The following is a 27,830-nucleotide window of genomic DNA, read 5'->3' on the forward strand; positions in this document are numbered from 1 at the left end:
TAATGTTTCGCTTGGAATAAGAGAAACAAAAAGGAACTCTGATGACCTGAAAAAAGGAGGTTATCATCTGGAGAACCCTGACAGGACAAGTTTCGTCAACAAGACACTGAGGTGACTGATACAAGTATATCAGTTGTGGATATCCTGGAACAACAAATCTCTCTCTGAAAACTGACAAGAACCTTCCTGAGTGGTAACTATTTACCTTTCAAGCACCAAAGCCTGGTGAACTTTATAAATGTTAAATTCTGTGCATAGTATAAGAACTGCTGCAACCAGTGAACTTGGAGTAATGAGAAGTGAGATTGGACTGTGAACCAAAGAACTCTTCTGAACTTACACACACATTATATACACGTGCACTTAGAATTAGAAGGGGGTTAAGTTGGGTTAGTTAAGTCAATAGTGATAAGTTAAAGTGTGATTCTGTTGTCAAGTTTAAAGATAATTAAAAGCAACTTTTGTTTAAGTAACCATTTGTCTTGGTGAATATCTATGGCTGCTGGGTTTATGGGTCCTCTGGGCTCATAACACCTGTGTCTGGACTTCTTCTCTGTGAACCCATCAAACTTGATTTAATTTCACGTAATATGCTGGGTCTGGGCCCTGGATGGTTTTGCCTGTGTTCAGCAGTGGCCTCAAGGAGTTACAGATTCCAGATAAGCAGTGGACTGGCGTAGGACACCAAATAATGGTGAACAATGCCTCCTCTCCCCTGTTTGAAAAGGAAAACCAGAGGAAATGACCTCACAGGACAGTGACCAGTGAAGGTCTCTGCAAAAGAAGAACACACATGTCATTGCTGTTGGTGATTCGAGGCTAGGAACACATGCAGGCTGCGCGCTGCTGGCAACTTGCAGTCAAAAAATTCACCCCAGATTGTAGACTGCAGGACACTGGCTCACAACTGACCGAAGGGGTACCAGATATCAGAACTAGGATACAAATTTGTGCCGGAAGGTTTTCCTGATCATGTTGGAGGTTTGGATCTGGTTGCTTTGGTTGTCCATGGTTTGGACTAAAGTTTGCATGGCTGCAGTGGTTCCGGGAATACTAGATGCAAATCCACAGAAACTCAGCAACTCCATAGAGGCTCTCTTTGCCTCTCTTTCTCTAAGTGATGCTAGGCAATGTCTGGTGCTGATGAATCTTTGCCTTAAGGCAGACTAAATTCAATTTTGTGTGCTATTACAACTGGTTTATTATATATGTGTAGAGCTCGTCGAAAGAATCAAAGACTTGTTGATCCAAACCAAGGCTTTTATCAGCAAAAGACAGGAGCTCTTCACAGGTGGCCGACCAGTCCGGAATGATCCAACCTGGCTAGGGACACAACCCTTTAAGGCCCAGACAGTAGGCGTGGCTTAGCTCTCAGCCAATTGCTGTAAGCACAGTCTAGATACTGTAACTATATACACTATATACATTGGTGATAGATCTGTACTATCACAATATGTCAATGAGAGAATCTTGAATCTTACATACTGTGGAGTTTTGAGAGTATTGCTGGAATGATACTCTTCCTGGCAAAGAGAGACTATTCCATTCCATTAATGTGCCAAGAGGAGGCTCAGCTTTTGAGGTGCCAGGAAATGATACTCAGCCTCTGTTCTGCTCTCATAAGCACAATTTTTATTTGTGACGGGTGAAATCTCAGAAGCCAAGATGAGCCGCAATGTTGTTTAGGAAAAAGGGACATCCTCCATAAATCTGCTCCCTTAAAGCTTGTAGATATTCATGTTTGAAATAGTCTGACTCTAGTTTCCTTTTAATAGAGAAAATGCCTTGAAAATTCAAACAATCCAGGTGCAGCATTTAGTTCTATCCACTTCAATGGTGCACACACCACAATTCAAATATCACTCCAAATGTAGAAGCCTCAGCCTTTGCCATGTGCATCAAAATATTTTTTTTAATATTGCGAATACTGTATCTCAAGGGATACTATTAATTCCTAACTGACTCTACAAAAAGAAACAGACTTTACTGGTGTGTGCACCGACATTTGATATTACAGCAATTTTAATCTCTCTGTCTAAAAGTGCACACTCTGAAGTAAGGTCCTTTGAGAATCCAACAGCTTCTGAGCAATTTACAAGCATGCAACAGCATTGGTTGGATACTGCAGGTGGTTTGGCTGGCATCAGCTCTATTCATCTCATGCTGATAATTTTCTTTAAATAACAGAAAAGTCTTGAATCAATGTTTTAAGTTAAAGTTTCACGTGTCGAAGAAAGCACCTAAAGCACTGAAATCATATCCAATTAGACAATATCTTGGATAAATACTCCAGAAAACTCTTCTCACCCCATTAATTCCATTGAAAAAAGAAAGCTTGATCTAAGAGAATTCTTCAGTGATGAAATGTTCCATTTGTGTACAGAGACTCCTCAAGTCAAAGAGTAAACTTGGTCTGCCTCATTTACGTTGGGGTAGAGATATGCTGGAGATTTTACTTTACAACAAAAGGGGAGATGGGGGCTACTTTTGCAATAGGTTCTCCAAGATGATTATGTCATTGTGGTAGAATCTGAATTCGACTAAGTCGTCCACAGAATGACTTCAGATTTATTGGCAGAGAACATCAAATAAGACCCTGAGATTCTTTTTTTCCTGCAGGCAAGGCAGAATTACGACTTATTGGAGTGCAAAAAAAAGTACACACGTAAACAAGTAAAAAAGTAAACAAATTGTGCAATACAGAGAGAGGAAAAAAAAACAATAAAGTGCATAGTAAGAGTCCTTGATTCAGTTTGTTGTTGAGGAGTTTGATGGAGGAGAGGTAGCAGCTGTTCCTGAACATGGCATGGCAGTGTGAATCTCATGGTACCTATTCCTCTTTCCTGATGGCAGCAGTGAGAACAGAGTGTGTGCTGGGTGGTGTGGATTCTTGATATTTGCTGCTGTGCACGAAAACCAACAAGGTCGGGTCAGATACAGCAATGAGCTCTCTGAACCCTTCTCCATTAACAATGGCGTGAAGCAAGGCTGTGTTCTCGCACCAACCCTCTTTTCAATCTTCTTCAGCATGAAAGACCTCAACAATGAAGATGCTGTTTACATCCGGTACCGCACGGATGGCAGTCTCTTCAATCTGAGGCGCCTGCAAGCTCACACCAAGACACAAGAGAAACTTGTCCATGAACTACTCTTTGCAGACGATGCCGCTTTAGTTGCCCATTCAGAGCCAGCTCTTCAGCGCTTGACGTCGTGTTTTGTGGAAACTGCCAAAATGTTCGGCCTGGAAGTCAGCCTGAAGAAAACGGAGGTCCTCCATCAGCCAGCTCCCCACCATGACTACCAGCCCCCCCACATCTCCATTGGGCACACAAAACTCAAAACGGTCAACCAGTTTATCTATCTCGGCTGCACCATTTCATCAGATGCAAGGATCGACAACGAGATAGACAACAGACTCGCCAAGGCAAATAGCGCCTTTGGAAGACTACACAAAAGAGTCTAGAAAAACAACCAACTGAAAAACCTCACAAAGATAAGCGTATACAGAGCCGTTGTCATACCCACACTCCTGTTCGGCTCCTCTACCGGAATCACCTACGGCTCCTAGAACGCTTCCACCAGTGTTGTCTCCGCTCCATCCTCAACATTCATTGGAGCGCCTTCATCCCTAACATCGAAGTACTCGAGATGGCAGAGGCCGACAGCATCGAGTCCACGCTGCTGAAGATCCAGCTGCGCTGGGTGGGTCACGTCTCCAGAATGGAGGACCATCGCCTTCCCAAGATCGTATTATACGGCGAGCTCTCCACTGGCCACCATGACAGAGGTGCACCAAAGAAGAGGTACAAGGACTGCCTAAAGAAATCTCTTGGTGCCTGCCACATTGACCACCGCCAGTGGGCTGATATCGCCTCAAACCATACATCTTGGCACCTCACAGTTCGGCGGGCAGCAACCTCCTTTGAAGAAGACCGCAGAGCCCACCTCACTGACAAAAGACAAAGGAGGAAAAACCCAACACCCAACCCCAACCAACCAATTTTCCCCTGCAACCGCTGCAACCGTGTCTGCCTGTCCCGCATTGGACTTGTCAGCCACAAACAAGCCTGCAGCTGACGTGGACATTTATCCCCTCCATAAATCTTCGTCCGCGAAGCCAAGCCAAAGAAAAAAAAAAAAAAAAAAAAATACAACTGCAGTTTTCCCTGTAGATGTTCTCAATTGTGGGGAGGTTTTAGCCTGTGATGTCCTGGCCTGTTTTCACTAACTTTTCCAGGACTTTACATTCAGTGACTACATATCAGCAATCAACCTGGTTCTGATTACAAATCCTAATCATCTCAAGGGGACAGGGGCATATTGTCCCAATTAGTCTGGTTAGTTTAGTTTCTGTTAACCTGTATAATGCTTAGCATTGGGGAAAGAAGCATTCAAGCTGTGCATAATGGAGGGAGTGCAGAGGCGATTCACCAGGCTGATACCTGGAATGGCAGCAATGACTTATGAGGAAAGATTGCGCAAATTGGGATTGTACTCGCTGGAGTTTAGAAGATTGAGAGGGGATCTCATAGAGACATATAAAATTCTGGCAGGACTGGACAGAATGGATGCAGATGGGATGTTTCCAATGATGGGAAAATCCAGAACCCGGGGCCATGGTTTGAGGATATTAGGCAAACCATTTAGGACCGAGATGAGGAGGAATTTCTTTACCCAGAGGGTGGTGAATCTGTGGAATTCATTGCCACAGAAGGCAGTAGAGGCAGGTTCATTAAATATATTTAAGAGGGAATTCGATATATTTCTTCAGTATAAGGGTATTAAAGGTTACGGAGAGAAGGCGGGGATGGGGTACTGAACTTTAAGATCAGCCATGATCTCGCTGAATGGCGGAGCAGGCTCGAAGGGTCGAATGACCTACTCCTGCTCCTATCTTCTATGTTTCTATGTTTCTATACAAGTCTAATGGGCTTCTTGCTGGCAGGATTGCCGATCTGTGTGAGAGGGGCCAAAGAATAGATGGTGTTCTCTGAACTCTGACGATTACATTCTGGGCATGAAGGCAAGAGAGGAAAATAAAATAATGTTTTTTTTAAGCACATCACCTTATCATAAAAATTACACACATTTTGAAAAGAACTTTGATGAAAAACACAGCAAATTATAATCCTTCAATTGAACCAAAGTGGCACTGGCATCATGCCCAATGATACTGATATCATTCCTGAGATGATGTTTCTGAAGACCAATTTATCTGTTTCATTCTTAATTTTTGACATTAATTTTTGTTCTCCGATACACAAATCATAATTCTGTGTTCCAAATCAACATTAAAGTTGTATCTGGTTGCAAACCATGGGTGTTGCATAGGTTTTCCTCAGTGACACTGAAGACTATACATGAGCATGTGTCAAATAAAAATCAACTAAATTGTTTCTATTTTAGCAATCTATATCCCTGAGTGAATCTACCTCCAATAAAGACTTTAAAGATAGTGAAGCAAATTTGTTGATGAAGGTTTGGTAAAACGCACAGACATAGAAGTCCAAATTGAGAAATTGTTCAGGTAAACACAATTGTGTACATTTGATTTTATAATTGAGGTATAAGAGCAGGAGACATCAGAATCAGTGCAACAACAAAAAAAATCAAACATATACATACTATAATAGCTGCAACATTAAAAAAAAGACTAAAGGGAATAAATTTACTTCCATCTGTCTCCTCTCTTCGTCCCTTTAAGCCTTTTTTTTTAAACTGATGAGCTAAATATATGCTTTTTTCTCCCAATGACAGCAGCTGTGAATGACCAAGACTTCACAGTATTATACCAGTGATTTTCACATCATATTCCAGTGTTGCTGCCAGCTTCCAGTCTGTTTCCTTTGAATCCCATTCTAGTGCAGCAGCATTCTTATTCAATCAATTCATATTTCCATAATCCACAATTCTGCTGCTCCTTCACCTCCCTAGGGTGGACTAACCCCTTTGCCCCAAACTATGGCCTACAACTGTCATTAAACACTGTGACAATAACGAGACAAACAAAAGAGCCAGCGGTACTGAAGGGTTTTGCTGCCATATGCTCACTAACTTAGAATTCTTCAACTATTGCAGTAACCCAACAAAAACATTAAAAAAACATAATCCTAATCATGAGCAAACTGAATAGGTCTTTTATGCTGTTGAACTGGAGGCCAAGCCATCTGTACACAAATCCTCATAAAGTGTAATCTCATCCAAGGAATGCCTTCATTTATTTATTTAGCTGTTTTCCCACCTCTTCCAGTTAACCCTTCCCCCACCCCCCACCTTGATAAAGTGAGTCACAGGTTGGGACCCATATAGAAAACAATTTTCACGCTCACTAAGGCACAAAAGGTACATCACGTTCTTTATTTCCATTCCTAATCCTCTGTTCAATGATGATATTCTGAGCAAAATTCAAATGTGCAACAGGACAACGGCACAAATGAATATTCAGTATTTTTAATGGAAATGGACTGATAAAAGCGTGGAGCAAATTGCATTGACTTATAGATTTCAAACGCACAATTCACCTCTGTTCAACAGACTAAACACAAAAAAAAACCTTTATTTTCCTTAGCGATTGTGCACTGAGGAACCCATTTGAGCTCAGTGAAGAGTCAAGAAAATTACACCAACATTAAGAGCAAAAAGAGAATTTAAAAAAAAAGAGCAGTCTTTGTGCTAAACGACAATATGATAAACTAACATGGGAGACATAAGCACCTGCACATGCTGGAATCCAGAGCAAAAATAATAAGATGCTGGAAGAACTCAGCAGGTCAAGCAGCATCTGTGAAGGCAAAGGGATGGCCCTTTTTGCCTTCACAGATGGTGCTCAATGGCTGAGCTCTTCCTGCATTTTGATTGATGTGCAAAAGCATTCTTGACATTTGTAGATACTGAAAGAGGTTAGCTCACATAGCCACTCGGCTGATGAAGAGCTCAAAAGCACAACGTCCAGAGTGGAAACAGAAGAGATAGATAGACTGTTTTGATTCTAAGGGACAGACAATCATTTTGGACGATCTAATTTACCATTTAGAAATGGATTGAACTATTTCTCAGTTATAAGTTGCTGCACCACAGTGGCAATTCAGTCTTTTGACTCCGCTGAGAAGTTTGGGAATGTACTCTTTTGATGCTAAATAATAGACAGAATCACATGCATAGATTGTAGAAACATTAATGTCAGAGCAAACAAAAAAAGTGGTGATGGAGAAAAATCGGCAAGAGCCAGTGGCACCCAACCACTTGTGTTTTTTTTTAAATTTTCCCATCTCATGCAAAAATGCTATTTGCATTTGCTCTCAAAAATCCATGAACAATTTAACAATTTGAATGGGTCCCTCTCAGAGCAGAAGATTGAAGAAAGAATTAGCAGTTTTCTTGATTGTGTTAAACAAATCCAGCTTTCCACAATTTTGGCTGTGCAGCCAAGCAACTTGACAGACTCCCAACAAGATCTAACCACACAAGTCTAGTTGATGGGTGGGAGATTTAGAACAGGAACAGACCCTTCAGCCTACCACGTCTGCACTGACCATGATGCTTAACTAACTCATCCCATATACCTACACATAGACTGTATTACTCTATTCCTGCCTGTTCACCAGTAGTCTAAATGCCTGTTAAACATTGCATTCATATCTGCGTCCACCAGTATGCGACAATAACAAATCACTGTGAAAATTTTAAAAAAGCACTTGCCTCACAAAGGTTGTTTAAATGTCTCTGCCTCACCTTAAAACTACACCATCCAGTATTTGACATTTCCACCTTAGGAAATTATTATATCTACCCTTTTTATACCACTCATAATTTTATGAAATTCTATTAGATTATTTCTAAGCCTTGGGCACTCCAGTGAAAACTCTTCAAATTTTTCCAATCTCACCAATACCCTCCAATCCAGGCAACTACTCAAAGAATTGACCAGTGAAGAAAAACATTCTGCATGCCTTCTTTACCATACTATCTACTTGCGTTGCCAACTTTCAGTACACCGGTTGTGGACATGTACTCCAAAATTCTTCTGCTTATCAATGCTCTGAAGGGCCCTGCTATTTAATGTACACTTTCCTCTTTCCCAAACTGCAAAGCCTCACGATTGTCTCAGTGAAAAATCATCTCCATTTCCTTTTGCAAACATTCAACTGATGTATATCCTTTTGCATCCTTTGACATCATTTCCTCACTATCCACAACTCCACCAATTTTGCATTAACCATAAACTTGCTTATTTTACCATCCATATTTTCATCCAGTTCAGCTTAGTCCCACCACTGATCCTTGTGGAGCAGTATTGGTCAAAGACCTCCAATCAGAGAAATACCCTCCATCAATCACCTCTGTCTTCTCTGACTAAACCAATTTTGTATCCAAATTATCAAGGATTCAATGCACCTTAATCTTCTGGACTAGCCTTCCATGAGGGATCTAAAATACCTTAATAAAGTTCATGAAGACAACATCTAATTTTCCATTGACACTGTTAATCATATTTGTCGACTTTCCAATAAATACATGCTTTTTCAAATATGATTCAATCCTGTCTAAGAATTTTCTTCTACCACTATTGTAAGGCTTACAGGCATATAATTTCCTGTTTTGTTCCTGTTACCTTTTTTCTAAAGCAACAACACTCGCTATCCACCAGTCATCTGGTACCCCGCCTGAGGATGTAACATTTTCAGTCATTATTTCAGTTTGGATGGAGTCAGGACATACTTTATCCATGTGTCCCCTACCAGTGTACAAGGCTACATTGAAGAGCATTCAAAGTCAGCGTTTGTCACCAAGAATTTTGTGCATTTCTAAAGGAGGGGTTTTGAGAAGTATCCTTGGACTCAGGACATGGTAAAGACATGCTTTAATTTCATATCCAACCAGGCCTCTAATTGGCATGATCCAGTTCAGTTTAATGGCTCAACTTCTGTCTCTCTTCATAGAGGAAGCATTGTATTCTGCCCCAGGATATCAGTCCAATCAATCAGTTTAGCCCACTCCAGCTCAACTGCACACTGCTGTCTAGTAATATAATCAGTTCTCTCATTTTCATCACGATCTTCCTCGCCACTACTCCTTTTAATCCCCATTAAATGTGTCCTCAATTTTTCTGTGAAGTATGGCATAGCCTCAAATGATCAGCAATAAAAGTTTTCACACACTACCATAAAATTGATTTTTTTTGTGTGTGTTTAGATCAAGCTGAATCCAAAGGCAAATTTCAAATCTCCTGAAACCATTTGTGTTTCCACAACACTGGCAACTGCCTTAAATCAAAGAAGCATGTGTCCTCCCCACTATTAGGGAGAATTTTACTGATGGACTAATAAGTACAATCAGATGGATCAAATGGTTGGGATGACCTGTACCTGCTGGACCTCTTCCACCATTATCCCTTGCCCCTCTCTTTATTTGCTCTATCATAAACTTGTTTTGCAATACATGCAGGATGGTTTACGTGCATTTTCAGAGACTAAAACTTCTTGGGTTCATAGCAGTGTTCAAAGTCCAAGTCTCTGCTGAGATTAAACGTTTGTAATTGTGAAATATCTCTGTACTATTCTAAATTATAACATGGAGCTTTAAAAAGATCCAGCTATTTCTTGAATTTAAAATGTAATCTATCTGTATTTTCCCTTTGCAGTCTGGATTTTTCACAAAATCTTGCCAAAATCCATCTTTACTCTTTCATTTTCCATTCTTCATGAATCATGCCCAATTGCACTTTTGCTATTCCATCCAGCACTTTGTACCTCTCATCTAAACACTATTGTCATTCAACAGAAATGGTGTCCTCTCCTCCAAGGTTCCTCAAGTTCATCAGAAAATTCCTCCACTATTTCACCTCACCCCATTTATGCACGCTCAATCACCCCTCCATTCCTACCCGCATAAATCAGTTCATTCAATGTTGAAAAGTTTGCACAAAAAACCCTTTTTGCTTAGATTTTGGTTATTCCCCCAATCTTTGACTTCGTGGCTTAGAATTCCTTGTGATATTTTCTTATCTACAAAAAGCAACCCCAATACATTTTCAATACCCTAGAAATAGGTTCAAATTCTTTACTGTTATCAAAACTAAAACTATTAAAATGTAACAGATAAATCTGACTAATAAAAAGATGCAAATAATATTATATTAAATTAATGTGTTAAATGAGAAAAAGGGCAATGTAATAAATTTACTCAATCAGAAATACATCTTTAAATTTAATTTATATTTCCACAAATAGTTCATCTGATTTTGATCAACACACCCAACCAAATAGTATTTGCTCAGAGCTCAGTCAGCAGAGAAGTGAAGCAAGACGGTATTTTACCAGGCTATGGACAACAAAGAATGTTGACTTGTGGAGAACAAAAGATTAAGCTGTGGTCGGTGTGCTGTGCGGAAAACGAAAGCTGTGAGCTGAACCAACCGATTTTACTGGAACTCTCTGAGGGCTTATCAGCACGACCACCATGATCCTTTGCGGCCCCATTCCACCTCCCCCCACTGGGACCATTGTGACATCAGCAAGTGCAAGCCTGTCCCTCTGTGACCCCGTTTGCTTGAGGATCAGTGCAGCCTGCTACATGATTCCCCCTCCCCCCCCCACCCCACAAGAACCAATGTTCAGAGGTTCTAAGTCCACAGTTTATAAACTGTTTGCACATTTGGGAGGCAGACTTCTCCACTGCATGGCTGCAACAGTTATTGGATGGTCAAGGTCAAGGTACGCCAGTACAAGGCGGTCGACCGTGAATGTTTCTTGCCTACCCACCCCCCCATGTCCAAAAGGCATTTAGTCCCATTGTGTTGAAACACCTTATATGGGCCCTCGTATGGGTGCTCAGGGAGTGTCCGGTGCGCGCCTCTCCTTGTGCAGTCTTTGAGATCTTTTGCATTGTAGGATGGAGCTGGACTGAGGCGTGAGGTTGGGATGGGAGCCAAGATGTCCACCTTCTCATGAAGTCACGCTAGCAGCGCCTTAGGTGTTTCTTCCTGATGGAAAGCCGCTGGTACAAACTCTCCTGGAACTGTCACCGGGGCCCCATGGACAAGCTCAGTGGAGGACGTGGCCAAATCCTGCTTTGGCACTATGCAGATGCTAAGCAGCAACAAAGGCAGCTTGTCCACCCTCTTTAGCCCATGGAGCTGCGCCATGAGGGCCATCCTCAAATGCCAATGGAACCATTCCACCAGCCCATTAGACTGTGGATGGTAGGTCATGGTGTGATGTAACTGGGTCTCTATGAGCTGTGTCAGCAATGCTCGTAGGCCGAATGTGAACTGTGCCCCCTATTTGATGTGATATTGGACAGACGGCCAAAATGGGCTATCCAGTTGGCGATGAGGGCCCTGGCATAGGATGTTGTGGAAGAGTCTGAGAGCTGGACAGCTTCTGGCCATCTAGTAAACTGTCCACCATCGTTAACAGGAATGTGGTGCGTCTGGAAACCAGTAGCTCCCTGACAATGTCCATGTGGATGTGGTCAAATCATCAGCAGGAAGGAGTGAAGAGGGGTTTTCACGTGCCTCTGCATCTTGGCTCTCTGACAGTGCAGGCAAGTCACAGAGAAGTGTGGCTTCGGATGGTCCAAATGCAGCTATAGCACTAAGACTGCAGTGAGGTAGGCTAGTATCTCGCCATCCTGCCACTGCAAGCAGGATTCTGGGGACAGGGAGTGCACAGACAGGATGGATGTATGGACAGAGCATCAGCCACGAGGTTGTTCTTGCCGGAAATGTTCCTGATAGCGTTGTGTACTCTAAAATACTGCTGCCTCAGGGACATTGCTGGGGTGTACTGGGTACCTCTGAACCAGGGTGATTTTTGAGAAGATTCTCACTCCATGTAGATCAGTGGTTCTCAGCCTATTTCTTTCCACTCACAAAGTATTCCCTATGCCAAAGATGCTCTGTGATTAGTAAGAGATTACTTAAGGTTGTATGTGGAAGGAAAGAAAAAATTTGAATACCGCTGTTTTAATCATCCCTAATTGACTCGTTAGGTACACAGCTTCATAACTCCAAATGAAATGGGCCAATGACAATTTATATCAAGCAAAATATTTCAGTAACAATTAGGTCTAGAACAGTGATTCTCAACCTTCCCTTCCCTCTCACATACCACCTTAAGCAATGCCTTACTAATCACAGAGCACCAATGGCAAAGGGTTTTCTTAAAGTGGTATGTGAGTGGAAAGAAAAAGGTTGAGAACCACTGATGTAGATTGTCCGTGAAGTCCTGGATGTAGTGAACCAGGTACCGGTCAGCTATCGTGGCGCCATTGAGCTGGTGGTAGTCCCAACAAGGTCTCCATCCCCTCCCCCAAAGACTTCAGCACTACATATAGAGGAAAGGTTCATGAACTGTCCAAGCACCGCATGATTCCCAACTCCTCCATTTTCCAGAATTCTTCCTTGGCAAGCTGCAGCTTGTCAGAAGGAAGCTTGCATGCCTGGCGTGTAGCGGCAGTCCTTGCTTGGGAATGTGGTGCTGGATGACATGTTTCGGGTCCGCAGTGAAGAACTGTGACTTAATAATGGCTGGGAATCCTGCCAGGATTCTGGCAAACCCGTTGCCTGATAAGGTTACAGAGTTGAGGTGGAGACCAGGAACTTGGCTTCTTGAAGGCTGAAGGTCTGGAAGGTCCACCAGGAGGCAGTGGGCTCAAAGGAAGTCTGCACCCAGTAGGGGGTGAGACACATCAGACAAAGTGAAGGCCCAGGTGAAACTGCAGGAGCTGAACTCTAGAGGGATAGTTCACACCCAGTATGTGCGTATGCTGCTATTGCTGGCAGCAGTGAGGGACAGTCCCGACTTCCCAGCATGGATGTCTTGGTTCAAGGGGAGCAAGACGCTGACCTCCACCCCAGTGTCCATGAGGAAATGCCATCCTGAGCTCCTGTCCTATAGATAAAGGACACTGTCTCAGCTGCCAACCATTGTAGCCATCAGTGATGCCCTGCTCTGGGGTTAGAAACGCCACCACTTCGAGTTTGAGTTTGAGTCTCCACCTACTGCGGTTGTCTCCGGCCTCCTTGGTGGAGTGGGAGAGAAACAAGTCGCTGGGTGCTATGCAACAACTAGGTCAACAGACGCCCCACCATATTGCTTGGCATGCCACAGGACATCCGCATGGGCTGCTAACTTGTGTGGGTCACTGAAGTCATCATCTGTGAGGAGTAGGCAGATGTCTTCCGGCATCTGTTTGAGAAATATCTGCTCAAACAGTCAGCAGAGCCTGTGGCCGTCCATTAATATAGCTCTGGCCGTCCATTAATATAGCTCAGGCCGTCCATGTGGAGCAGCTGTGCCGCTCGTTTGCAGCAGGAAAGACTGAAGGAGCAGATAAGGAGCACCTTAATTGCTTCATACCAGTCAGCAGCTGGTAGTTGATGTAAGAAGTCGATGATTCATACAGCAGTTTCCTCGTTGAGCGAACTGACCACAGAGTAATATCTTGTGGATCTGCCTGACCTGAAACTGGGCCTCAGTCTGTTCGAACCAGACTGGCAGCTGTGAGGTCCAAAAGGTTGGCAGCTTCAGTGAAATTGTGTTCTGTGTGCTTGTGCCATTCATCGTGGGGTCCAAAATGCCATTTCGGACCATCAGGGTCACTACTGCAGTCGGTGTGCTATGCAGTAAATGAAAGAAAAACTACATGGAAGCTGTGGGTGAGCTGAACCAATCAAATGATTGGATGGGAACTCATCAGCATGACCTCATGATCCTTTGCCCCCCCGCCCCCCAAAAAGCCAGGACCATTGTGACATAAACAAGTGCGAGATTGCACCTCCATGACCTGGGGATCAGTGCAGCCCGCTACAACCCAACATTTAAGTTGAGAATTATCCAAATGTAGATGCTGACAGAGGAAGCTCCAAAGTAGAACGATATTTGTGAGTGACAGCATGTACATCAGATGTGGAATAAAGAAGAAATAAGTTACTCTTAGAGAATGAGGGTGCAGGGAGAGACAGGAAATTGATGAAAAAAAAAGGAGCAGGAAAATTTAAGTTCCGAACAAAAACCTTAAGATGAGACTTTATTGTATGAATGCTTGCACTTCAAAAGTCTTGAAATTGTCTAATAAAATGTTCTGGGCATCCTGATTCCGGGAAAGGTGCTTTAAACACATGTTTCTTATATAATTCTTACTAACACAGCAAGCCATTAAAGCTTTGGAATATGAATAGTGATGAATGCTGTACAAATTGCAATTTTTTTTAATGGTTAGAAAAGAAGAGGCTCGTTCTTAACCACAATCTTCTGGGCTGAGTTCAGTTACACTAACCCAGAAGAAGCTTACCGTAAATATTTGTGTATAATGCGACCCCCCCCCCCATTTTTATGGGGAAAAAGAGGGAAAATTTTACCCCCGTTTATAATACGACCCCCCTTCCCTCACCCGCCTGAGTCGCGCTGCCATCTCTCCGGCTGCTTGCCCACCCACTCGAGTCGCCCTACCGTCTCTCATGACCCCTCCCTCCCCTCACCCGCCTGAGTCACACTTGCGTCTCTCACGACCCACCCCCCCCAGCCGCCTGAGTCACGCTGCCGCTCGCCCAACCGAGTCACGCTGACCGAGTAGTGCTGCCGCCCGCCCGGCCACTTGCCCACTCACCGGCGGCCCGAGTTGCGCTGCCGTCTACCTCGCCCGCTCACCTGCAGAAATTTTTTTTTAAATTTTACTCTCGAGTATAATGCGACCCACATAGTATAATGAGGGGAAAAAGGGGGAAAAATATTTTGCATTATACTCGAATATTCACGGTAATTTTGAAGGGGAAGAAACAACCAATCTTTCTACAGTATATGTTCATGGTTAAGGTTTGTCAATAAGAAGCACCATCTAAATGATTCAGAGCTTGGGCAGCAGCACGATTATATGCCTCCTGTCGTGGTGGGAAAGAGTGAGATCAGGTGCAAGTCAACTGTCATATTCAACAATGTTTTTAATAGAACTGATTAAATATGCACGTGTGGAATTTAAATTTCAAGAAAACTCCCCACATTAGAGAGAAAAATGGTACTTCAACCAGTTCAGTGTTTTATATGAAATGAAATCCAGGGACATTTTTAGTTTTGTTCTCACTTTTTTGGAAAATTCCAAACCATCACCTCTTAAAACCTAATAGATCCCCAGGAGGGCTGCACATTTCCCATCTAGGAACACAAACTTGAATCCATGGAGCTGTTTCCATCCCAATGTCACCAATCAATAAAGCTGGCCTGCTGTCATCAGTCTTTTAAGTTTAGCTGTTCTCATAGATAGTAATAATAAAAAAATACTCCAATGTGAATGAGTGCATAATACTGTAAAGTTCATCATGATTCCCCTTATTTGTCCACTAATCAAAATTAAGACCATGAGGAAGCATTCTTGCTTGGAAAGAAATTAAGGCAAGTGAGAAAAGATATACACTATAAAGTAATGAAAACAATGTTAAAACAGACACCAATTATTAATCAAACTAAACAGTTTTTTTAAAGAAAACATTGCTCTGTCTGATTTAATTGCTTTAGGTTACATCTCGGAAATCTGTTCAGTGACTTCATTCATCTCTGCCTTGTCATAGCTAGCTAGGAAAAAGCTATTATATTATAAAAAAGTTAATCATGTTTCAAACCTGATCTCTGAAGTCCTCTGGGAACTTCCAAGCAACCACTGGATCTGTAAATAATTGACAGACAGTATTAATCAGCTGTGAGGGAATAAAGCCTTGCACAGTCAGAGCACATTAATATTAAAACAGGAGAAAATTTCAACTTCTCAGGCAAATAGTGAAGCAGTTTTCCAAAATTTACTGCAGTTTCCAAAATTTCGACTCACAGCACAACTTTTTTGTCTTTTGCAACTTTTATTCAAGACGTTTAAAATATATGAAAGAAACAAAGCAGTTTGTTCCTCATTTTAGAACAAAATTGATTTAATTGCAAAAATAAGAATTTTCAGTAATCCACAAAGCTCTATTGAAGGTTTGTGGAATCATGAAGTAAAATCAAGCGACACAGAACCACAGAACATAGCAAGCTAACCTTGTAAATGTCATCTACCAAATTAAATTTGCCTCTCATGGCTGGAATTCACTGGAAGTTGCATGTAGAACTGCCTGCATTTCTCACTTTAAACATCAGGAAATTTTTAAAAAACTGAACTTTTGAATGCTTTTTTATTACTTTATTTATATTCCAAAACAACATGAAATTCATCAATTACATAAAGGAAACATATTATCATTTGATGCTGATTTTTGAGTAAGAAAACAATAAAGAAAAGGCCCTCACCCTCCTCCTCTCACCCACCCCCATCCACCCAGGGGAAAAAAAAGAAGATAAATAGTCAATAGAATTGAAGAGAGAAAAGAAAAAGAGACAAAAAAAAAGAAAAGATTTCATTGGATTCTTCAGTCTCCTGCCAAGGGACAAATATCCTGACTTACCCGGAATCCCAGGTCTTCGCGGATGCAGTGGACTGAGGGCAGGGATGGGGGGGGCATCAGTCAGAATCTACATCTACATGTTGAAGATGTAGACTCCAATTTTTTTTTTAGAAAAACGTATTTTTCCTAAGGTTATAAGAAATTTTCTCCAGGAGAATATAAGCATATATTTCTGCTTTTCAATGAGTTGTATCTAGATGGGAATCAGACTTCCAGGTAACCGCTATTCACTTCCTGGCCACTGGCAAAACGATCTTTACAAATTCTAATTAGTGTTTCAACAGCCTAATTTTAGGTCAAATTTCATCAACATTCCCATTATCCAGATCCAGTAGACAGGGTTGTCCATTACCTCCAGCTCCCTTTACCCTTGCTATAGAACCATTTGTGGAACCTAAAAAGATTCAGGGTCAATCAAAAAGAATATGATTAATTTATTTGCTCACGATGTACTGATATATCACAGAGGCACCAGACTCATTACAATAACTGCAATCTAAACTGGAGGATTACAGAATAGTTTTGGGTTATAAAGTCAATTGGTATATAAACAAAATTATGCTACTTACAGGAGGGAATTATAATCAAACTCAGAGAAAATCACAATTTAAGTGGCCATTAAAATGGCATAAAGTATTTAGGGATAAAGGTAGATAGTAACTTACAGAATTTATACAAGTTGAACCCTTCCCTTGCTTAACAGAATTGGGGAAGACCTTGGTAAATGAATGACTCTCCCAATAACTCTTGTTGGCAAGGTCAATTGTATAAAAATTAATGTGCTGCCAAGAGCCCAGTATCTCTACCAGACATTACCGATTCCATTACCTCAGAAGATTTTTTTTAAACTTAAACAAAAGCATCAGGAAGGGTAAGCCACCCAGATTCTCTATTGATAAATTATCATGGGATTATGAGATGAGAGGTTTGAAGCTCCCAGACTTCAAGAACTATTACTGGGCAGCCCAAATGAAGTTTGTCGCCTCCCTCTGATTGAAGAGACAAGCCTTTTTGGGCAAGAATAGAGCCGCATAAGGTTGGAGAGAGGATGGAATTCAAAATTAATTTTGGGTGAAAAAGAAGTCCCCTTATTAAAGCATGTAATAATAAAATAAGTTATTAAATTGGGTTTAAAAGGGGCCTATCTCCTAAAACAGTTCACGGACAAGTTTCTCTTGTCTTGGTGTGAGCTTGCAGGCGCCTCAGATTGAAGAGACTGCCATCCGTGCGGTACCGGATGTAAACAGCGTCTTCATTGTTGGGGTCTTTCATGGCTTGGTTCAGCATCATGCTGAAGAAGATTGAAAAGAGGGTTGGTGCCAGAACACAGCCTTGCTTCACGCCATTGTTAATGGAGAAGGGTTCAGAGAGCTCATTGCTGTATCTGACCCGACCTTGTTGGTTTTCGTGCAGTTGGATAATCATGTTGAGGAACTTTGGGGGACATCCGATGCGCTCTAGTATTTGCCAAAGCCCTTTCCTGCTCACGGTGTCGAAGGCTTTGGTGAGGTCAACAAAGGTGATGTAGAGTCCTTTGTTTTGTTCTCTGCACTTTTCTTGGAGCTGTCTGAGGGCAAAGACCAAGTCAGTGGTTCCTCTGTTTGCGCGAAAGCCGCACTGTGATTCTGGGAGAATATTCTCGGCGACACTAGGTATTATTCTATTTAGTAGAATCCTAGCGAAGATTTTGCCTGCAATGGAGAGCAACGTGATTCCCCTGTAGTTTGAGCAGTCTGATTTCTCGCCTTTGTTTTTGTACAGGGTGATGATGGTGGCATCACGAAGATCCTGAGGCAGTTTACCTTGGTCCCAACAAAGCTTGAAAAACTCATGCAGTTTGGCATGCAGAGTTTTGCCGCCAGCCTTCCAGACTTCTGGGGGGATTCCATCCATACCTGCTGCTTTGCCACTTTTCAGTTGTTCGATTGCCTTATATGTCTCATCCAGGGTGGGAACCTCATCCAGCTCTAGCCTTAGGGGCTGTTGAGGGAGCTCTTTGCAGATGATGCCGCTTTAGTTGCCCATTCAGAGCCAGCTCTTCAGCGCTTGACGTCCTGCTTTGCGGAAACTGCCAAAATATTTGGCCTGGAAGTCAGCCTGAAGAAAACTGAGGTCCTCCATCAGCCAGCTCCCCACCATGACTACCAGCCCCCCCACATCTCCATCGGGCACACAAAACTCAAAACGGTCAACCAGTTTACCTATCTCGGCTGCACCATTTCATCAGATGCAAGGATCGACAATGAGATAGACAACAGACTCGCCAAGGCAAATAGCGCCTTTGGAAGACTACACAAAAGAGTCTGGAAAAACAACCAACTGAAAAACCTCACAAAGATAAGCGTATACAGAGCCGTTGTCATACCCACACTCCTGTTCGGCTCCGAATCATGGGTCCTCTACCGGCACCACCTACGGCTCCTAGGACGCTTCCACCAGCGTTGTCTCCGCTCCATCCTCAACATCCATTGGAGCGCTTACACCCCTAACGTCGAAGTACTCGAGATGGCAGAGGTCGACAGCATCGAGTCCACGCTGCTGAAGATCCAGCTGCGCTGGATGGGTCACGTCTCCAGAATGGAGGACCATCGCCTTCCCAAGATCGTGTTATACGGCGAGCTCTCCACTGGCCACCGTGACAGAGGTGCACCAAAGAAAAGGTACAAGGACTGCCTAAAGAAATCTCTTGGTGCCTGCCACATTGACCACCGCCAGTGGGCTGATAACGCCTCAAACCGTGCATCTTGGCGCCTCACAGTTTGGCGGGCAGCAACCTCCTTTGAAGAAGACCGCAGAGCCCACCTCACTGACAAAAGGCAAAGGAGGAAAAACCCAACACCCAACCCCAACCAACCAATTTTCCCTTGCAACCGCTGCAATCGTGTCTGCCTGTCCCGCATCGGACTTGTCAGCCACAAACGAGCCTGCAGCTGACGTGGACTTTTTACCCCCTCCATAAATCTTCGTCCACGAAGCCAAGCCAAAGAAAGATCTCCTAAAACACTTTGAGCTCTTGAGTGTTCTTCGCCTGTTTCTCTCTATTGCATGCTGGCATCAAACTCCACATGCCAGTGGACAATGCATCGACAGGGCAGAAACCAGTGGCAATTCTCGAGCACTTCTGCTGAGCAATCAGACTGCTCTAGCTGCATTTAATGAGCACAAGAAGAGCAAATCTATTCAACCTAATGGACAGCTGTGGTTGCAAGGGATAACTTACCATTTTTCTGAATTTAGATTGCTTGCATGTGTCTATTATTGGAAGAACACATTTTATTATTCATATGTTTGATTGTTTTTAAATTCTTATATTGAATATTGATTTTTTTTCTACTGTTTTTGAATGCTTGTAAATTTCCGAGCAATATGAGAGCATTCCAAGCTCCTGAAATGTTTAACAACAGGCTAAGCTTGAGGCCAAAAAAAGGATCAGAAACACCCAGCAGAACAAGCAGTGTCAGGGAGGAGAGAAGCTGAATCAATATTTCAGGTAATGGATCCTCAGCAGGTCTGGAAAGCGAGCACTTGTAAAGTTGCAGAAAGAGAAGTGGTGGCGGAACATGAGGGAATGTCTGTGACAGGCTATAAACCAAATTTGTCCTTATAATCTCGTTGTCATTACCTTAATAACTCTGGTTTGTATCCTGTCGCTGACACTCTTGTACTAGCCCCACCCTTGTTCTCTTTACACCATAAATATGCTTGTCATCTTTAATTTTAATGAAGAGCCCTTGATCACCTTCATCAAACCTATTCTTCTTTCCGTTGATGTTGATTGGCTCTCCCAGTGCTTCCAGAATGTTTTCATTTTGTATCAATTTTCTGCTCTGCAGGATCAAGCTAGTTGTTTCTCCATCCTGACAGAATGTCAAGCTCCTGTTACTATGCATGAGGGCATCATTTTGAACTAGGGTGCTTATAGCAGCATCAACAAGAGTGGATTTGGATGAGGCAAGTCAGAGTATAGAGGCAAGCACCCTATGGCTCCCCACTCATTGCAAGTTCTCATCAAATGATAGCTCTTCATTTGTTTTTTTTTCCTTATATCATGTAGAAACACAAAGGGAGAAAATAATGTGGTTTCAGGGAAAGAATCAGGCATTGATAAACTCTTTGGAATAAAAATAGTTGGGATTTAGGAGGCACAGAAAATATGAAATTCTGATTTTAACACAATAAATTATTTGGATTGAGAAATTATTTTGCACTTAATATTGGGTAAGTTACATGATATATTTAACAATCCATCTCCTATAGATGATCTTATACTACTTCACGAAATCCAACCTTTACCTTCAATATTTTTGTGTGGGCGATTGACTCTGCAAAATAAAAAGGTGTTAGTTTATGAGGCTAGACACATACTGTGGCTTTGAACCAATGGGCCCCAAGACATCCTGTATGCAATTATAGGCAGCCGTGTGAGAAACTACATTTAATGTTTCAGTGCAAATCTTCAACATATGCAAGGAATATTTATTTTACAAAAATGCTGAACATCAATTGTACCTTGTGCACACTGTAAAGTGAAAATATTCTGTAAAAATCAGTTGTATAGATGAAAAATATTTTTCACAACTACTAGAACAGGGTCAAAATATAATTTAAATATTGACAGAGAAATTCCTGGCTGTTTATAGCAATTTGCTCTTTGCCAGTCAACGAAATAAAAACGTGGAAATATGTTTAGACATTGCGGGCTCATGGACTAGAAGGACTTATTACTGCGCTGTATCTTTAAAAAACAGTTCAAAGACTTCATTATAAAATAATGTTTCCTGTAGAGATGTCTTGCTGATCAAATTTATGACCAGATCTGAATAAACAGTAAAAAAAAACACTTCCTTAAACCATACCATTAAACAAATGCATGAATTAACCTTTCATCTTGCCATTGCAAAGTTACATCAGTCTCATTTCTTTCCATGCCATTGCAATTCTCCTATTCTTTAGCCCTATTACAGCAATCGATCTTCAAGTAATCCATGAGAAATCTGGTGTCTTTGCCAGCACTATAATTTAGATTAAATAGTAATATTATTTACTTATATAGGAAAGAAATGAGTGTGCCTCAGTACATTTGCACTGTTAGGTCAAACCTCAGTTATTTGCCATAATTTATTTTATTTTTTATTTAGAGATACAGCAGGGTAATACAAGCATGTGCTACCCAAATATCTCAATTAACCTACAACCCCCTGACATTTCTTTTGAAAGAAATTACATTCTACGTTGACTGTCAAAGCTCTCAACACCTTTAACTCAACTTGACTGAATTCTCTCAATGTACATCAGCAACAATAGCCGGCAATATTCAGTCTTCAACAGTCAACTTTTTGGAAATGCAAGATCATGCAGCCAAAGCTGGTCATTCTCAATGTAAGTGACGAGAAGGTAAAGGTACATATATATCGACAACTCCATTGCTGTGTTTGGCCTCCTGAACAAGTTTTCTAATCAAAGAAGATTTCTCCAACAGAACTGTTTTTAAGAATCCACTCCAAACTATGTAATGCATGGCTCAGGTGGTTCTGTGGATTATGATGATCCTGGGTATAGTATGTACCCAGAAACTGAATAGTATCAACTTTTGTTGAGTGCCAGAGAAATCTAAAATCATGCAGGCAGAGGCATTAAATCTGTTAAGGTTCTTGAGAGAAATTTGTGGCACTCATATCAGAAGGAATAAATTGTCCGTTTGGTGGCCCACAGTGCGTACGTTCAGTCCCAATGTCAATTTGTAGTCACTGAGCCAAGACACTCAGCTAAGGAAGTGTCTGGCTGAATACTTCCACATAAAAAGAGAAACTATTGTAGTAATTTGGAGCATTTTTTTCCCTGCAGTGGAATCAATGATATGAAGGAATTATTTATCTTACTAGAGCAGCATTTCTCAGGTTTGTAACAGGTTATCCAGGACAGCATGCAGGACAAATATTACTGGCATAATAAGTCAGTAATTAGAAACAAGACGTTATGAATTTGATGACAAGAAAAAAATGCACATTCTGAATAGGAAATTGCCAACAAAACTCCTATCAGTGATCTGCAAAGAGGTTCAAGCTTACCAGCGAACCTGCCACCCCCACCCCCTTCCCCACTGGGTTGTTTTAGGTGGGGTTCATAAGTAAAGGAATACTTAAGATGGTTCATGGATGGGGATAAAAAGGCTGAGAACCCTTTATCAAGCAGATTGCTCCAGAGAACGTCACATTTCACAACTGGTGGTGGAATAATTCTGAACGAAGTTACAAGGCTACAATTAAACTTTGGCCACTAATATCAACCCAACAACTATAATAGCTGCTGTTGACAGTTTAATAGACTTGGTTAATTGCAACCTCAGAGTTTCATTTCAATGGCCATTAATGTGGTGGTAGAATATGTAAATATTCCGTAAATACTATTGCGCATATATCCCATGTCAAAATTCTGAATGGCAGAACAAATATACAGAATTTGATCCTGCAGAGTAAACATCATGAAAATGCATATTCATACACAAAAAGTATATTTTTTGGCATACAATGTGCAATGTCAATGTATGATTTAAAAATTCTGAAATGAAAACATCATTTTCAACAAGTGCCAGCTTATGAAGTTGCAAGACAACATAATATCACCAAGGAGTAGATCACACAACTGGAACATTTCAAATGATTTCATGACCAATTTTGAAGTGAAGTCATAACAGGAAGAAGAGAATTTTATGACTGCAATATTTGGCATTAAAAAAATCTACAAATAAATTGTAATTATTTTCTGATTAAGCACAGAGGACATCCTTAAATAATGACGGAATGTTAACATACATCCTATTTATTTTCTTAAAACTTGATTCTGAAAGAGAAATGTTACCAGTACACGATAATGATCTGATAGTTTAACAGTTCATTTACAGACATGATATGCTCCGCAATACAACGGATTGCCACAAGTCAGTCAATGAAATGTTTCACCCTAATGACATTGTATAAACCTCCAACTTTCTTGCAATGAAAAGGGAATATTAGGTGATCAAAACAAAACTTCAAATTAATATAGTTGATTTGTTTGAGTGCAGAGATCATCTCAACCTGGTGAAGTTGCAATGTCTTCTTTGTTGTATGCACGACTTTGTTGTATGACTGCATGTCACATCAGCTGCCTGGCATGTTCACCAATGCATGTTGTATTGTATCATGTGTGGGTTAAGGCAAAAGAAGCAAACCAAAATCTTCAAATAATCTGGTCCAATCTTCCCAGAGGCTCATTAGTAACAAATACTGTGGGTCTGACATTGCTGCCAGCAGTAGCACTTTCCCATTCTCTTTCTCATGCTCTTGTCGGTGGTGCACCCCAATAGCATGGTGCCCTCTACAGGACATTTGTGATCTATGAGGCAATCAACTGCACATCTCTTTCACCAGACTGAATGAACAATGCACCTGGAATCATTAAATGCATGTTAATATCATGAATTAATTTCCAAATCAGATCATGTAAACAAAATAACAGCGAAATCAGAATTTGTTGAATGAAAGGAAATAAAAGAGACAGAATAGGAAAAAAAATGTTTAAATTTGAAGAAATTAGAATATACTTATCAAAGTTAACTTTCAGACTGAGGAGAAATTGTTTGACAGTAATTAGGATCTACTACAAAATTAATTAATGGAGTAAATATTACAAGAAATTCAGTACTATTCATGGAACTAGCATGGCAATTTGAAGCCAGGTATGTCAATGTGACTTGAGGAACAGTGCACCTCAGATTGAGGATTCAAATTTCCAGGTTTAACCACCAGTAGGGGTCCCATTGCATGCTGCTGCTCAATTTCCAAAGTAAATGGTGAGGCAAACAACATCAATTTACTTCAACAACAAAATCTCTAAAAAGTTTATTTCCATTGTTTTGAATATGTTCAAGTGATTCACAACTTACCGTGAATCTTTTCTTCATTGCAAACTACTATTTATTTCAAAGCATATGCAATCGTATATGCCATGAATTATTATTTTCCCAGCAAATTTCAGGCCATTGCATCCAGTTAGCATACTTCACTTGGTGAGCAAATTATGATCATTTTCACTGTGAGCATCCATAGAACATTTAAGCACAGAAACAGGCCTCTGACCTTTCTAGTCTGTTGCAAACCATTTTTTTTGGCCTCATCCCACTAACCTGCACCAAGTCCATAGCCTTTCATACCCCTCCCATCCATGTACCTGTCCAAATTATTCTTAAATGTTAAAAATTAAGTCTGCGTTCACCACTTCAGCTGGTAGCTCATTCCACACTCCCACAACTCTCTGTATGAAGAAGTTCTCCCTCATGTTCCCATCTAAACGCTTCCCCTTTTACTCTTAACCCTTATCCTCTGGATAACCCTCAGTGAAAATTGCCTATCTATATTTACTCTGTCTATCCCCCTCAGTTTTAATTATCTCTATCTTCTACACTCCAGGGAATAAAGTCCTAACCTATTTAACCTTTCGTCCTGCACCATGTCTTTAGGTACATGTTAAGCTGCATTATCCTCCTATTTCTAACTCACTAGTATGTGGCATGGGTAGCAATCTTTGAGGTCCTGTCCTTCAACCTAGCACCTAACTCCCTAAACTCTCCTTGCAGGACCTCCTCATTTTTTCTACCAACATTATTGCTCCCTACATGGACCACAACATCTGGCTGCTCACCCTCCCTAAGAATGCTGTCAACTTGATCTGAGCTATGTCAGATCCTGGAACTAGGCAGGAAACATGCCATCAGGGATACTTTACCTCTTCCACAGAACCTCTTACTCAGTGGTTCTTAACCTTTTTTCTTTCTACTCACATACCACCTTAAGTATTCTTTATGCCAAAGGTGCTCTGTAAGGGATTACTTAAAGTGGTAGTAGAAAGAAAAAGGTTGAGAACTACTGCTCTTACCTGTTCTCCCTAACTATGGAATCCCCCTTCACTACAACTCTCTTCTTTTGCTTCCTTCCCTTCTTAGCCACAGGACCAGACTCTGAGCCAGATACCTTATTGCCATGGCTTGTCCCTGATTGGTCATCCCCCCAACAGTATCAAAAATGTATACTTGGTATTGAGGCAAACAGGCACAGGGGTGCCCTGCACTGCCTACCTGTTCCCTTTCCCTCTCCTGACTGTCACCCATCTACCCTCCTCTTGCCTCCTAGGTGTGACAGTGTCCCTGTAACTCCTGTCTATCACCCATTCTGACTCCTAAATGATCCTTTGGAACTGTGTTTACAACCTTTAATTACATGGAGAGAGTAAACAATCTGCATGATATTTCAAAGTACAAAAGAAAATCTGATGAAGCCTTACAAAAATTTTGAAAAGTGTGATTGGGGACAGCAGAGAAAATTTACTACTTCTGTCAATTTTTAACAAGAAAACATAAAATGCACCAAAAATGCAAGAGGACAGATTTAAACATCATTTCTTCCTCCTGCAAGTTAATTCGCTTTGAAGGCAGTAGAACACCGTGGGAAATACAATTCAAAATTTTGAAAGAAAACTGGTTGAATATTTAAATGAATATAGAATATGTAATTAACTGAAGGATTTGAAAGTTTACCCATTGCAAGAACAAATTGAGACTAAATATATAGTTTCCCTGCAGCTAGCCCATCAGCTTTTACACTTGTTTCTCTGCTGGACATTTTTTTGTTCTTGCTATGCATAGCCAAAAGACTTTCTAAATTGTTGAAAGTTGCTGGAATACGCAAGTTTTAGGAAGCAAAAGTCTGGAAGGACTCATGAAAATGACTTAATAACCAGGAAGGAACTTTAGTAAAAGACTTTGGCAAGAAAGAAGTGGGCATGAGAAGACCTTGGGGACTAGAATTAAGGAAAATGCTAAGGCGTTCTCAGCACAAATGAAGAGCAGAAAGATGGCTAAAGTGAAAGTGCGACCACTTAAAGATAAAGGAGGGAACATGTGCCCAAGGTTGTAACTGAATATTTTTCTTCATTGTACACCAGAGAGGGACCTTTGTCAATGTGAGGGCAGTATGGAACAGGCTTATGTACTGGAGCATGTTGAGGTAAAGAAAAAAGATGTCCTGGAATGGAAGGCCTTGTATTAAGAGCAGATGCGGTGGCGGCAAAGAAACTAGGAGAAAGGGATAATAACTTTACAGGAGACAGGGTGGGAAGAGAGGCAGACTAAATAGCTGTAGACAATGACAGTTGATAGCTTGTCTCCTGAGATGGAAACAGAGATCTAGAAAGGGGAGAGGAGAATTGTCAAAAATGGTTCAATTGAATTTCGCAGCAAGGAAGAGATTACTGGCAAAGTTGATAAAATTGATGATTTCTTCATGGGTGCAGGAAGCAATCCCAATGCATCAATATAATGGAGGAAGAGTTGGGTATGGTGCTTGATAGGCTTGAACAAGGACTGTTCCATGTAGCCAAATGAAAAGTAGGTATAGCTGGAACCCATTTGAGCTCCCATGGCTACACCATTGATTTGAAAGATGGGTTGAAATATAAGCAATTGAAGGTGAGAATGAGTTCTGTAAGCCGGATGAGGCTTACAGGAGGAAGGAAACTGGTCAGAACATTGCTCCAGGAAAAAGCAGAGGGCTTTAATGAGTTCCTGATGGGAATGGATATATTCAGTGACTAGTCATCCATGGGGAAGATGGGACAGCAGGCACCATGGAAATCAGAGCTCGCCAAAGTGGTGGATAGCATGGAATGCATCCTAGATTAAGAGGGAAAGAGACAGGCCTCCCCAACATCAGTAAAACCAAACAGACTTATACACTGTATCGCAGAGCATCTGCGCTGTGTCTGCAATCCTGAGTGCACACCATTTCAACTTTCCTTTCCCACATTGACCTGTCTGTCCGGAGCCTCTTCTACTGCCAGAGTAAGCCCAAAGGAAACTAGAGGGAAAAAAAACTCACATTTTGCCTGAACAGAGTAAAGGCAAATGGTACAAATAATGAATTTTCCCATTTCAGACAATATTCCCCTCTCTCTTCTCTGAATTATTCCATTCTTCCACTTACTCTCCATTTTGTCCCCTTTTCCATCCACCCAAACTCAGCCCTTCAACCATTTTCATTATCCTTCCTCTTTGGTACCGTCCCCTTCCATCCCATCTTGAACCAAGTTCTTCAGGTTTTTCCTCTTTCCCACCCTCGCCATTTCGGTTCCATCATTAAACCACCCCTGTCACCTTCCCTTCTTATTCCAGAACTGGCAGCCTTTGTCTCATTCACCCACTCCACCCTGTGTGACTCATCTTCCTTCCCCTATCTCCCTTTGTTTCTCATGCTTCATGTTTCTCATGTTTTACTCTCCTCCCTCACCCTCTTCTACCTCATGGCATCTGCCAACCTACTGCCTCAGTCCATCATCCTTCACCTCTCACTGATTAACCAACCCCAAATGG

General features: G+C 41.5%; 1 protein-coding gene across 10 annotated transcripts in view; it reads right to left on the reverse strand.

Moving 5' to 3' along the window:
- The window catches only part of dennd1b (DENN/MADD domain containing 1B), a 399,979-nt gene that overhangs the window by 239,359 nt on the left and 132,790 nt on the right, over positions 1 to 27,830 (reverse strand). For 9 of the 10 annotated variants that reach the window (XM_069937870.1, XM_069937871.1, XM_069937862.1 and 6 more), the window contains exon 3: positions 15,617 to 15,660. In XM_069937870.1, coding sequence (XP_069793971.1) covers positions 15,617 to 15,660 — 44 coding nt within the window. Of the gene's footprint in view, positions 1 to 10,415; positions 10,490 to 15,616; positions 15,661 to 27,830 lie in introns of those variants that run through there. The other variant, XM_069937866.1, reaches the window with a different exon arrangement.

The sequence above is a fragment of the Narcine bancroftii genome, chromosome 5 (genome assembly GCF_036971445.1).
Source record: "Narcine bancroftii isolate sNarBan1 chromosome 5, sNarBan1.hap1, whole genome shotgun sequence".
NCBI classification, from domain to species: Eukaryota; Metazoa; Chordata; class Chondrichthyes; order Torpediniformes; family Narcinidae; genus Narcine; species Narcine bancroftii.